The sequence below is a fragment of the Sceloporus undulatus genome, chromosome 1, assembly GCF_019175285.1.
Source record: "Sceloporus undulatus isolate JIND9_A2432 ecotype Alabama chromosome 1, SceUnd_v1.1, whole genome shotgun sequence".
NCBI classification, from domain to species: Eukaryota; Metazoa; Chordata; class Lepidosauria; order Squamata; family Phrynosomatidae; genus Sceloporus; species Sceloporus undulatus.
Genome location: NC_056522.1, coordinates 281,307,924 through 281,322,614, shown reverse-complemented (window position 1 = coordinate 281,322,614; position 14,691 = coordinate 281,307,924). Strand labels below are relative to the sequence as shown.

The 14,691-nt window shown below is 39.5% G+C and overlaps 1 protein-coding gene across 6 annotated transcripts in view; it reads left to right on the top strand.

The window, feature by feature from the left end:
• Positions 1-14,691, top strand: part of BTBD10 (BTB domain containing 10) — a 43,796-nt gene that overhangs the window by 25,320 nt on the left and 3,785 nt on the right. For 3 of the 6 annotated variants that reach the window (XM_042447111.1, XM_042447110.1, XM_042447112.1), the window contains exons 2-5: positions 8,175-8,300; positions 10,025-10,310; positions 11,761-11,863; positions 13,706-13,826. In XM_042447111.1, the coding sequence (XP_042303045.1) occupies positions 8,222-8,300; positions 10,025-10,310; positions 11,761-11,863; positions 13,706-13,826 (589 nt within the window). In that variant the 5' untranslated portion in view covers positions 8,175-8,221. Of the gene's footprint in view, positions 1-8,174; positions 8,366-10,024; positions 10,311-11,760; positions 11,864-13,705; positions 13,827-14,691 lie in introns of all 6 variants that reach the window. The other 3 variants (XM_042447109.1, XM_042447107.1, XM_042447106.1) reach the window with 1 other exon arrangement.

The following is a 14,691-nucleotide window of genomic DNA, read 5'->3' as shown; positions in this document are numbered from 1 at the left end:
CTGTAAGTTGGAAACAAGAAGAAGAGACAATAGCAAGATTTATATAATAAGTTATAGAGCAGGAATAGTATTGTGTCTTGGAAATGAAACTAACAGTGGGAAAGAGGCAAGTTAAGATCAGATTAGCCTTTGACAAGGAAAAAGAATCTGGGGTGAAGATAACCAGCCTTTCTTAAGTGTTCCATATTCTGCTTTCTTGAACATGGGTGTAGGGAATTGTCTAGCCTCACCTGACTTCCAGGGCTGTTGCTTATGTGGAAAACTCCACATGAACAGGAATCTCTTCCAAATCACTGATTTCTGCATCAGGCAAGTGATGCAGGGAGCATAGCTGAGTGTCTCCTGCTCCCACGTTATAGAAAGTACGCTCAGTACCACCTGACCAGGACCTTTTCCACATGGGGTGGAATCAAAGCCCAGGAGGGGAGAGGGAAATGATTCATAATTTCAAAGAACCGTTGCATTTCTATTCATTGATGTTTGACTGTTTAATAATTTTGTATCAGTTTCTCAAATGTTTTCTGAGATGTTCCCTTCTGCACATAGGCACCATTCTTTGTAGAAGAAATGAAAAAAGTTTCCAGAATAAAAGGACTTAATTTAGACCTTAGATGCTTCTCAAAAAACACCAAAACTGAAACAAGGTTCTTCCTTCCTTTTACTTTAAAAAAAATAAGGTGGGGGGAGGGAGGTACTAAATTAGGCGACTTTAAGTTCATATTAACATTGTGCAAGTCACAGTCTATTCACATAGTGGAAATTTTCTTCTTCTTCCAATAAACTTCTACATTTCTCAGTCTGCTTTAGAGCATTCCCCCATCCCCAAGAATGAGGAGATACATGCCAGAACAGAGCTAGTGGAGTGAATTTCAAGGGGATAGGAAGAGACCATGATTCTGACAGAAGTCATTCCGTAAGCAAATCAATCCCAGTAGATAAATCCTTAATTCTTGCCATAATTTTTGTTCTGAAGAAGCTCTTTGTACCCTGAGGATATCTGTTCTAAAGTATGGGGCTGCCTGAGTAGAAAGTGTGTTATCTGAGTCATAAGGCAAGTTTTCGGTGGATAGTTTTAATACTATGAGCTTACTTTGCTTTTTAAAAAACATTGTAGAAGATTGTATTTTATTCTGTGGGTTGGGTAGGGTTGATGTAGTGTAGAACTGATCTACAGTATTTGGAATGAACAAAGCTGAAGGTTACATGAAACATCATAGAGCAGATAGATATTCAACAGAACTTTTCTGTTCTCTTCCACCCTGCAACGTTATGACACTCAATATCAGTTGCAGAGAGTCCCTCAACCCTCAATTAATGGATTGTAGGAGAATGCAGGTGGCTGGGGTGTGTGTGCTCCTCTCTATTCTTAATAAATAAACATGAAATGGATGTTGAGCCTAAGTCTAGAAGTATGTGAAATATTTTGACTGTACTGTTTCAAGGAATTAGATTTTCTATGGCTGAAGTGTATGTCATGTTTCCTGATATCTCTATTCCCCACTCTACAGTTGGGAGATATTTTTCATTCACTAACACTCATTGTTAAGCAGCTTATAGATTTGGAAAATGACTTTCAGAAAAGCAGCTTAGTGGCCATGGAGGGATGGGCCATAATAATAAATAACAACATCATGGAGAGCCAGTTTTCCCCCCAGCCAGACTGAGTTGTTTAGGTTACATATCTCCCACATCCTGCACAATTTTGAGAGGTTTTTCAGAATGCACAGGATGGTTTGCTATCTTTTTCCTAACTGCCTTTTCATTAGACTGTTGGATGCATTTATCCAGGGCTAGTTTTGCATGAGTACTTTCAGTCACATCAATCAGTCTGAGGGTAGCTTTTTATATTTTGCAAAAAAGGATGGGTCCTTAGTTTCTACACCATGTTGATTGGGCCATGGTGGTAGATGTTGTTTCATGTTGAAAAGAAGCTGCATGAAGTCAGAGTCATGGGAGGTAGACACATGAGGATCAAGATTCCACTGTGTTTCTTCCTGATGCAAATATGGTATTTACTCTTTAAAATATTCCTGAAATGACATTGGTAAAAACACTGTAGAAAATGTGAGTTTTTGTCTCTTTTCAATCTCATAATACACAAAGAGACCCTATAATACGTATAATTTGTGATCTGCTGGTGAGAGAAAAACGTCCTGCCATCTAAGATCTTACTATTGCAAGTCCATTTCCTTCTTGCCATCAGGAACTGCCACTGTTAGGGAACGTTCAGGGTGCCACAAACCTATTCTCAGGAAGAAAGAAACATACCGTATATATAAGTCAACCTAATGTAAAAGTCGAGGGCAGGTTTTGGGACCAAAATTATGGATTTTGATATGACTCGTGGATAAATTAGGGTTAAACCTGTAACAAAAGATCTGAAGGATGAAGCAAAGGAAAACAGTGCCAAAGAACTTACAAATTTCCAGGAGGCATAACTGTTTGTGTTAACCCTAAAAGCTGGATAGATGAGAGAAGGGAGGTGTCAGTGCTTTCAGGACATATTACGCTCTTGGTTTTCACCAGTGGTGGTTCCTTTTTTAAAGTAAGAGTTAAAGCACACTTACCTTGACCTGTGATAAGTCGACTCAAGTTTTTTGGGTCAATTACTAGACTAAAATTTCTCGACTTATATGTGAGTATATACAGTAAGCATTTCTCATGCTTGAGCTCTGAAATGTGAAGAAATTTTTATCCCAGGCCAAGGTAACCAATGCCTAATGATTTTCTCCTCCTTCCTCCACTTTTGGGGTCATCTTTTGTGCATAGCTTGACTCTCTATCTCTCCAGAACATTTGAAGTAGTACACCTTTTTGGCTTTTAATTTTCTTGTAAGAAATGTATTTGTTATCTAAATATTATTGGTCAGTATGTGGAAGAGCTTGCTTAGACTTGCTGATATAGCTCCTTCATGTTGTAGGAAGACAAAATCCTGGCCAGTGCAAACACTGTTGTTTTTATCTTAGGCTTGCTTTAATTATGCAGCAGTCCACATTGGAAAGTCATTTGTATATGTGGCTCCTCTGCAGTCCAGGCAGATTTTAACCACATCTCACAAGAGATGTAAAATTTCTGGGAATGTTGAAGCAAATTTTATTGTTCTTTTAAATTGCAAGCCTCTTGGAGTCCCAGTTTTTTAGAGAATCGGGATATAAATAAATAAAATATTAATACAGTTGATGCTCCATATACACAGATTTAGCATCCACAAATTCAGCCATCAACGGCTTGAACCCCCCCCCCCCCCCCCCGCAAAAAATATCCAAAAAGCGGTGCTTGAGTTTGCCTTTATATAAAGGATACCATTTTACCACATCATTGTATATAATGGGCGTTCAGTATTCACAGATTTTGGTATCCAAAGGAGATCTTGAGGAAAAAAACAAAATGCTTTGTCCAGTGGATACCACAGGCCCACTGTGGTAATAGTAGTTGTAGTAGCAGCAGCAGCAATAATAATAGTAATGTATGGGGAAAGCTCTGTTTTCCCCTATTTATAGGGAGAAGCAGAAATTTTGTGGAAATTGAACTATATGCAGTACTAACCTAACTAAATTTTATTTTTCGCTTTAGCAACATAAAATGCTTTGTCCATAATTTAGTTAGCATTTAGTTTATCAAATTTAAAAGTTTTATACAAACAAAATTGTGAAAAAGTCCTCTAGAAAAGAGAAATCTACAGATACTGCTTACTCTGTTTCCTAAACATGTATCTCAGTTTTTCCCACCCAAGAAGGTGGGAAAAAATGAAAACCAAATGAACAAATCTTGTAGTAACTAAAATAGTGTGTATTATTTGGATGGGAGGGATCTCAAAAAGCATGATCTTAAGCACTTGCCCCAGCAGTGTATTCAGATATAAAAATTATGGTAACTTAAAACTGAAAATACTGAACTTGGAAATACTAACATTTTCTCCAGCCCCCGTATACTTTTCCTATTAAGATGGCAGCCCCCTCTAGCTGCAGAAATACAGCTTTGATTTGAATGTTGTGTGCATGCAAAATAATTACTCTCTGGTTCTATAGACTATCTTAAATTGAATCATCATACTGTATTGTTGTTAGCATTTTGAATAAGTAAAACATCTGGCTTAAAAAAGCATTTCACTTATTCGGAAAGGGAAAATACAGTATTTTTTTTCTGTATTTCCATATTTCTCCCCTGGAATAATTGTACATAGATCCTTGGAGGAAAATCGGAGAAAGGTTACTTCTGTCATTTCCTCAGGTTTCTTCTGTGCCTTCATATGTCTACACCACACTCCTGAAAATGAAAGACTGTAGTAGTGTGGCTTAAAAAATCAACCCAAACATTGTGAGGAGCACCCAAAGAGCTTACTATATTAAACCCAGAGGGTTGCATATCAGATATGATGGCTAGATCTGTATTGATGGCAACCTTTTTCTGAGAAAAACTCTTAATGAAATGTAAAATATTTTTAAAGTCTTCATGAATACACACACACACACACACACACACACACACACTTCGATGATGATAGAAAAAGAAAATAGTAAGATATGCTATCTGCTAGAGAAGCATTAATGCTTCACTATAGCAGGCCCTAAGTAAGAACTGTACAATTTGCAACTCTCAACCAGTCTCTTTAGGACCCCATCATTGGGCTCCCACCCACTCTCCTGACTTTCTGCTGGGTTTTTGGGGTGGGGGTGTTCTTTTTTGGTTTCTGAAAATGCTGGGGGATGAGGAGAGATGACAGTTCCTACAATCTACCACGTAATCTTTTTTCTTTCAGGATATTTTTCCAGCTGCATTCTGAACATGAATAAGTGTCTGTATGCGTGCATTGACATGTGTTTCCATGCATGCACAGCATCTGGCAAATACCCAGATGTGGTCCTTGAAGCACAAATGATTGTACACTCCTGTAAACAAGTCATTTGAGTGTGATGCTTTAGAGTTTCCTGATTGGTGTACTTCCTTTATACCTTTCTTTTTTCCTGCCTTGAATCCCATCCCAGGAGAAAGGCTGGGGGAGGGGCCCAGTGAACAAACAAACAAACAAATATTTACAAGGTTTATTCCCCCCTCACTTTTTCTTTCAAAATATAAATATTGAAAAATATTTGCTAAAGATATTGTTGTGTTGAAAATACGTGAAAAAGTAGATGCAACCCCAGCAGAATTGGAAGTTTCACAAGGAATGGGGATTGTTTAACTGTTACTTAATTTCTTTCTTGAAGTTTTTGTCCTGTTGTCATCTTTTTCACACTAGAAAAGTCATCTACAAAAGTCAGGTATCTGTCCTCATATTCAGTTGTATTTTAATCTATCATTAAGATTTTTATCTGAATAAGTTATTCATCAGTATAAATGCAACCACTCTCACTGTAGTTAAACATATTTTGGTAACAGAGAATGTGTGTTTGAGTCGATCATAGCAAAGTAAAAGTTCATGTAAGTTTGGATTCTGAGTGCCCCTCAGTTTTGGAAAAGAGCTGTTTATACTAGGAGAAGGTATGGTGAAAACCTTCACCATTGTTTACTTCCAAGAACCCTGGGAGGAACCTCCATGCTATTCTGAGGCTTCTTAACTCTCCAAAAACAATAGTTTAATAAAGCATACATAGGTTTCAACACAATTATTAGTTTTGCTGTGAAAATATACATAGTTTATTTTCCAGCCCAGCTTTTGATGTTGCTTTTCAGTTTTTTACATAACATGGTTGGTACTGCCCTAATTATCTGAAAAAATTATTTATGATCATTACCTGTTACATTTTTAGCACAGATGAATAAAAGAGTAAATAATCAGGGCATAGAACTCTAATTTTATCATTACATTTGATAAAGTGGACATATGCCTATAAAATCTTGTCCTACTAGCTTCTTCCTCTCCATCTAAAAGGTGCTACAAGATCCCTTTGCATTCTAATTTTCTCAGTTGCTGAAGTGATCTAGTTTCAAAAGCTCATAAAGCTCTGTCAGATCCAATATATATATATATATGGGGAAGAGAAACATCTTTCTTATTACCTTTGATGTTTCCAACAAGGAAATTTGTGTGGTATTGAATCTGCAGGAATTTTCAATGAAGACAAGTCACTACTTTTTCTAAAGGATGGTGTTAGAAATGTGAACATTCAGTGTTAATGGCACTTGAATTTAAAGCTTGGGGAAATAGCTCAGGGCTCCCCAAGTATTCAGATAAGGTGGAAGAGATTAATACATTGTTTGGTCTGTTGCTGATGTCACAATTGCCCCATGTGAGCATGGATCAAGAGGCTGTGGCACAAGGATGTCTTCTGGGAGCCATGAAGATTTCTCTCTGCACTTATATGGAAGAAACTGTGGAGTTTACAAGGCAGTGTGGTATTTTTACAATACCTCTCATATTGTGTTAGTGTCAGCTGTTAGCTGTTATTTTTTCAAATGATGATACGTTTTAGATTGATAGGCCAAATATGACCTAATAGCATAGATAATTAATGTTTTCACTGTAAAGAGGTTTCTTACTTTATGAACCTTTGTAATCTTAATTTCACTTAATTTGAGAAATTAAATTAATGTTTATCTTTTCAAATAAGGCAGGATTGCATTTATTTTGTGAAATTATCTAGAATAAGTTAATTGTTGGGCTGATTTAAAAAACATAATCTCAAATTTCTTCTCCAGTATTTAAGAACTAAATTTGACTTGTTTCAGAACCAAAATATGTATTCTTTGAATATATGTATTCAAAGGATTTCTTGTTTCTCAGTTCATTATACATACTGATTCTTTTATTCAGTGTAGCACAGTAAGGTTTGAACATACTACAGGATAGTCTTAAAAGCAGGATGTTTTAAGTTTTATTAAAGAGAGCAGCAGCATAATGATCCTGTTAATATAGACATAAAGGTAGGAATCTAGTTGATGAACTACATCAGTGTGACTATTCCAGCATAGGCACTGGCAGTGGGAGGAAAACTATGAAGGAAGAGATTCATTGAAGATTCATTCATTGGATCCAACAGATTTTGTCTGCTTTCCCTCACCACCCTTGCATAACCTCAGAAAAAGTGAACCCACCAGCTTAGTACATCAGTAGCATTCTGGTTTATGTTTCCCTGCAAGTTATGATCTTCTTTCTGAACTCTTCAGACGTTGATATTAGAATGCTACTGAGATTAATATATAATACTGCAATTCCTCATGGATCAGTGTAACATACTAGTTTTGCATGTGGAAGTGTTGTCTGCTGAGCCACATACCACCCTTTCAGACCTACCATAGAGCTACTGAAGGCACACTACATCCATTCTATGTTTGGTGGAGGGGAGGCACACAGAGCTTTCAGACTATGTTCCTGTATGTAGACAGATGTAAAGAAATTGCATCATCTTCTTGAAGTCCTCCAGAGAGACAGGTAGCTGATGTAATAATTTTGTGTCTGGCTGTGGGACATACCAAGGTACTTCTACAATCCCTTCTGATTTACATTAGACATGGAATGCTTACGGGGCAGGGCTCGTCAAAAGTTTCACATTAGGTCTGAGGACAGGCTTGAGTTTCTGTAATGGGATGAAGGGAATACCAGCCAAAAACAGGCAGGCACAGACTTGAGGTTGGCTTACCATAGATATTCTACTATAAGTTGACTTCATGTATAAGTTGAGGGAAGTTTTGGGACCAGAATTAGGGATTTTGGCATGACCCATGGATAAGTTGAGGGTAAAACTTGGAGGCTCCTTCAGTGTGTATATGTGTGCATGTGGCAAGAGGGACTCTTAAAAAAGCAACAATCAATCCACCCACGAGATTTTCTGCTTCAGTGTTTCAGCTTTCACTTCCGAGACAGTGGTGTGCAGGCAGGAGAGGGACTTACAGAAACAGCAATTAATAACTCAGAACTCTTTCTGCTCATGAGAGAAAGAAACTGCTGTCTTGACTGCATGGTGAAATCTAAAAGAGCTGCTATCACATTACCATACTGACCCGTAAATAAATTGACCTGGGATTTTGGGGTCAATTTTGGGACATAAATTTTTCAATTTAAAGATGAGTATATACGGTATGCCTGCATAGGGCAGTAACAGGATGCCACCAATGGTCAGCTACCCAAACTGAAAATTAAGACATTGATAATTTGTGCCTGAATATGGTATATTTGGCTACTTCTTAAGTTAACCATAGTTTACCTAAACATAAACATGTGTTTCTCTTTGTAGTACTTCATCTCGTCTTGCTAAAGGGGATTGCAGCAAAATGAGTCTCCATGGTGCTAGTGGTGGGCATGAAAGGTCACGTGACAGACGCAGATCAAGTGATAGATCACGTGATTCTTCACATGAAAGGTTAGAATCTCAGCTCACACCATGTATCAGAAATGTTACTTCCCCAACAAGACAACATCAAGGAGGTATGTAATAATGTTCCTATTCCCCTCTGCCCCGTGATATTGTGTTCTTATTAGCAATGTAAATGCTGTTTTATCTTAAGTACTTAGGCCCTGTACACATCGGCCATTAAGGCCGGCATGGGGGCAGAGTCGCGGCATAGTGTCCTCACAACGCATGTTCGATTCTGCCCCTCAGGGAGCCCTGACATTGCACACCACTCCACATGGCGTCTGGCATCATGGCGTGCCTCTGGCGCTGTGTCCATATGTCGCAGTGGCCAAAGGAGTATCATATACCTGTGGCAGCATGGCTATGGCGCCCTTTCGAGGGTGCAAAAAGGAACTGCTTTTTGCGGCTCCTTTTTGCACCCTCGAAAGGCTGGATTGGGGCTGTGGCACAAAGTTACTGTGGCCCCGATCCATCTAGAAAAGGGTGGCTGTATGTACAGCCCCTCAAGTGTCCTAAAGATATAACTTTTAAAAAAATGGCCTGATGTTAAATCTAGAGAGACTTTCATACAGCGAAGATTTCCATACCTGGCAGAATCACTGATAACTCGTGCCTCAAACGTCTCTCAAATGTGGAGGACGCACACGTGTATGAAAGCCTGGCACACTTCCCCAATCCTCATGGAATCGTTGCTCTCTCTAGCAGCCCTGAATCGTTCCAGGGGAGCGGACTTCCTCTGAATGCAAAGTTTCTGTTCATACAAAATCTGCTCCCCTGGAATGATTCAGAGATGCTAGAAGGAGCGACAATTCCGTGACGATTGAGGAAGCGCATACACGCGCACTTCCTCCACATTTGAGGGACATTTGAGGCCCGAATTACCAGTGATTCTGCCAGGTATAGAAATGTTCATAGTTGTGATACAAATGTAAAATTTATATTGGTGGAAGGCTTCATGGCATTACAAGTATCCATCTTCTGCTTGAAAGATAGATCAAATGTTAGGCATAAATAGTGCAAGAGCTGAAAGGCTGTGTAAGCCTCATATGTAAAAATGTCCTTGGTTCTACTATCTGTGTTCAGGTTCTGCTCTAGTATTTATTTAATTTGTTCACCAAGTTTGCATCCTGTCTTGCCATCAAAAATGGTGCTGAAGGCAGCTAAGAATATAAATAAAAACAAATTTAACAAAATATGTAGTAATATTAACTGTCTAGTGTTAAAAACCCCTTCAGTGAAAATCCATCTTAAATGCCAAAGGCCTTTTTGTGTAATCTTTGCATGCTAGTTGAAGAACAACCAATAGGGAGTCAGCCCAGCCTGCCCTTAACTAAGGCCTTCCAGAGCTTAGGAGGAGCCACCAAGAAGTCACTCTCTCATGTCCCCACTAAATGTGCCTTCAGCAGTGGTGAGACCAAGAGATTTTGCTTCTTCCTCTCTTAGCCTTTTCCTGACAACCTTTAAGGTCACACTGAGTTCTTGCTGTAAGGTCATACACGGAGTCACCATAACAAAATGACAAGGTCCCTCTCTGTTGCCAGTCATACAAAGATATTCCTATCCATGCAGTGGCAGAAGCTAATATACAGCTGGGCAGAGATGGCTGAAAGATTTTGTTCCTTCTTCCTCTCTTAGCCTTTTTCTCACAACCTTAAAAGTCACACACTGAGTCACCATAACAAAATGACAAGGTTGCCATTTTTATTGGCTTTTATTGGTTTTCATTTCAGAGCGTGAGAAGGATCATAGCTCATCTCGGCCAAGCAGCCCTCGGCCTCAGAAAACATCTCCAAATGGTTCTAATAGTAGTCTTGGGAACAGCAGTAGAAACAGCAGCCAGTCAAGTTCAGATGGGAGTTGCAAGAATACTGGAGAAATGGTTTTTGTGTATGAAAATGCAAAAGAGGGAGCTCGGAACATACGAACCTCTGAGAGAGTAACACTTATAGTGGACAACACTCGATTTGTTGTAGATCCTTCTGTTTTTACTGCACAGCCAAATACAATGTTGGGCAGGTTGGTACTGCATTTTATTACATACATGGATGGTTCTCTGAATCGCTAACAGCAAATATTTGTTTTGTTTCATTTCCCCCCCTTCAGTTCTCCAGTTTAATGGACTATTCTGAGTACATTAGTCTGTGTTGTGTTTCTCTCATAAAATGCAGCTTAGCTGTTGGGATGACTGTCGTTGCCTTAGATTGTTTAGAGCAGTGATTCCAAGACTCTGGTTCTCCACGTGTTTTGGACTCCAGCTCCCTGAATCACAGACTGTTGACCAAAATGGCTGAGGCTTCTGGAAGCTGAAGTCCAGAACACCTGAAGGACCAGAGTTTGGGAGTCACTGGTTTAAAGAGATGTAACTTATATGACTGTTTCTTAGCAGTACTTAAAATACCACCCGATTAATGCTTTTGCTCATGTGAAGTTACCTGTGATTATGTTGTTTTGTAGTCGGATACCAGATGTGGTACTATGAACATACATTGGTCACACTCCAGCATGGCTCAGTGTAGTGTAGTAATTCTGCATGTGGAACTAGGCTATGCTGAGCCAGTTACCACGCTCAGTCTACAATAAAAGTACCGAAACCCCCATGCTCATTTTCTGTTTGAGGAAGAGAGATTACAGAATCATCTGGCTTTGTCCCTGTGCCCAGGTGCAAACTGATTGCATCATTTGCCAGGATCCTCCAGAGGTTTTAGCAGCCGATTTAATCATTTCATGTGTGGTTGCAGGGACATAGCCAGTTGCTTCTGTGATTCCTCTGTCACTGGCTTTCCACCAGAGCCTAAATGGTGTGAGAGGGTCCAGGGGGGCTTTGGCCATTGCAGAAAGAGGAAAGGAATACCAGTATTTGCACAAGTAAAAAATAGACAAAAGTCATAAGGTTAACTTATATCTGTGAATGTAACTAGTAGAATGCCAGTAATAATCTGTCCCACAGAGCTGCAGTATTCTAGTTTTAAGTTTAATATAACCTTTAATGATAATATTCTTGTATGGTAAAGGTCAGAAGTCTTTGGCCTTCCTGGTATTTTGGGTTGCAACTTCAGCAGCCCTTTACCATTGATTGTATTGAGTGAGATTGAGGGGAGTTGTATTCAGATTTCTGGAAGACCAAATATTCCCCTGTGGAAATGTTTAGTCATGTTGGCACTGAGCCCATCAAGGAAGAGAGGTAAATTGGTCCCCATTAAAAGTTGGTATTCATCCCTGGCACCAATTAGAAAACACACTGTAGTGAAGATGAGCTTTGAATTAATATGGATTTGGTTCACTCTTGTATAGTCCACTTGTATTTTATCTGAAGTAATCAGACTCAAATAGTACATGTGCTTAAAATCTCAAGGTATCGGATCCTCTGGTCTGATTTTGTTCTCAGTCTTTCTGAAATGTCACTAATTTGAGCATTAATTAATTACATACCTGAAATTAATTTTATATAAATTATCTTTTTATACAGGATGTTTGGATCAGGAAGAGAGCATAATTTCACACGGCCCAATGAAAAGGGAGAGTATGAAGTGGCTGAAGGAATTGGCTCCACTGTATTTCGTGCTATTCTGGTGAGATATCATTTTATTTTATTTTATTTTATATATTATTTTATATTTTATATGTGGAATGAAAGAAACAAAAACACCTAGAATATTCCTGTGTGAAGGTTTGTAACTGAAGTAAACTAAGAATTCCTGCAAGGCAGCATTTCATTGTGCCTGGCATCCCTCTGCTTCATTCTTACATAAAGAGAAAGACATTGTTTGAAAGAATAAGTGTAATATGAAAATCTTTTGCAATGCAGTTCTCTTTCCAGCTGTGTAATCAAAAGGCTTAGACTGAAATCAAGGGATATATAAACCATATCTATTTTTAGATGTTATTCATTCACTTCAACAATAGAATAAAATCTTGCTTCTTTATAAAATCGTATGTAATGAAACTTTTGTAGTAAAGTATAGCAATAGAAATTAACTTATTTCAGCAAAGTATGGAGAGAACTACTTGAATTTCAAATGGTGATTTTTCTATTGTTTCAGTTCACATTTTCCAATGGTAAGGACCTGGCTAGTGGTTTTCAAACCTTCTGTGTGTTGTGTGTCCCACCCCCCACCCCCCGTATCACTTAACTGCAACAAGACTTTGAATTTCAGAGAATTCTGGAGAGTGTAGTGTGCACTTTCATTTCATTTGGACCATTGGCTATTTTGGTCAGAGTTTGCTAGCCTAGCATGAGCTGCATTCTGGAATAGAACCACTGCCTTTGGGGCAACACATTGTCAGTAACAGTGGGTAAGCTCTTTCAGGGAGGGCTAATCAGTGTTACTGATCTTCTCACTAAAGAATTTCTGGTAAGCATCCAGAGAATACCAGAGTAATGCCAAAACAGAGTACAGTGGTACCTCGGGATACGAAATACCCAGCTTACGAAATTTTCGGGATACGAAAAAAATCTCATAGGGAATTATTGTTCCGGGTTACGAATGTTTTTTCGGGTTACGAAAAAACTTTTGGTGCTTTTCGGCGCTATTTTACACGGAATCGCGGCTTTTCCCCATTAGCGCCTATGGCAATTCGGCTTACGAAGGCTTTTCGGGTTACGAAAGCAGCCGCGGAACGAATTATTTTCGTAACCCGAGGCACCACTGTAGTTTGTAGTTGGGTGGTTAAGGGATGATGAGAGAGAAATACATATGTTTTGATTAGACCAATTGTCTTTGATGGAGAGAGACATTTCCTAAGATGCACAAGCCATAACCTAACACTTCTAATTGTACTTAGAGGTTACTCACCAGCCAGAACAATTCCAGTCATATGATCCTTTCATTTCACACCTGACAGGAGATAGGCTGCCACATCCTACATGGTTTCTGATATTTTAAAAAGTACTTTTTGAAGGTGTGAATCTAACCTACTCCCCCCCCCCCCAAGGCCACAAGCAAAAAATTATGGTTTGGAGAAATGGGGATCTTTTCATGAAGCATGTTTCCTCCCAGTGTCTTAGGCATGATACAGATGCTCCAAATGCACCGTGCTGGCAGCATACTAGGGTTAAGGGACCGCGCGGCAACCACACAGTCCCTAGCGCTAGTACGGCACGGTGCCGTAACAGTGGTGGTGCCCCCGTGTATATGGGCGCCACCATTGTTATGTGACAGATGCATAGCATCTGCACATCGCGTCGTGCTTGTGATGTCCTGAGTGTACCATTGGCGCACTCAGGCATCACAATGGCGGCTCAAAAAGAACCCACTTTTTGCGGGTTCTTTTTCTGACGGCAGGAAGCTGCATGGTTTGGTGGCTGCGGCTTCCCTGCGGGGGGGGGGGGGGGGGCACCGGCAGGGCTCCTTTTTTGGGAGGTCTGTACCACGCCCTAGTTACATTAAATTTTGTCCTTTTGTCTTTTAAAGGATTACTACAAGACTGGGGTGATCCGCTGTCCTGATGGAATATCTATACCTGAATTAAGGGAGGCTTGCGACTATCTCTGTATTTCTTTTGATTACAGTACTATCAAATGTAGAGACCTTAGTAAGTATGGTGTTGAAATTGATTTACATATTTATGTTTTAAGTTATTTTGCCCAGAATATAAAATATTATATAATACCAAAATCTTATCTACATATGTAAAACACACTTTAATTGTGAAGTCGAAAGCTTTCATGGCCGGCATCCATAGTTTTTTGTGGGTTTTTCGGGCTATGTGGCTATTTTCTGGAAGAGTTTCTGGCCACATAGCCTGAAAACCCCACAATAAACAACACTTTAATTGATTGGGTGTTATGCTCAGTCTTTGTAATATCAATTTATGCCTGTTAAAAATATTGAAACTTTATCAGTTGTTTTTGACTGTGTTATTTAGTTGAGTCATACTTATTTAGCTTTGTAAATTGAATAGCTGGCCTCATGTTCATTAATTACAAGATCCTAATAATAATAGGATTAATAATAATAATATAGTAATAATAATAGGATTTATTTATATGCCGCCCAATCACTGGGAATCCGAGTGGCTTACAACAGGGGATAATAGATGGTTCCCTGCCCTCAGGCTTACAATCTAAAAGACACAACACAAAAAGAGAAGGGAATGGTGAGGAGGGGAGGGGATCAGGTCCAGCAGTTCTTCTCTCCCTCTGAGGCCTGGACCAAGGCAGATGGACCGGAGTGAGGGCTCTTCTTCTTCAGGCTAGCCCTGATGGAGCTGGGCCAGCCTATTCACTCCCTCACAGGCCGAAGGATGACTGTTAAGGAGGTAGGAGCCTCTTTCTTCAGGCTAGCCCTGATGGAGCTGGGCCAGCCTATTCACTCCCTCACAGGCCAAAGGATGACTTAAGGAGGGAGGAGCCTCTTTCTTCAGGCTAGCCCTGATGGAGCTGGGCCAGCCTATTCAC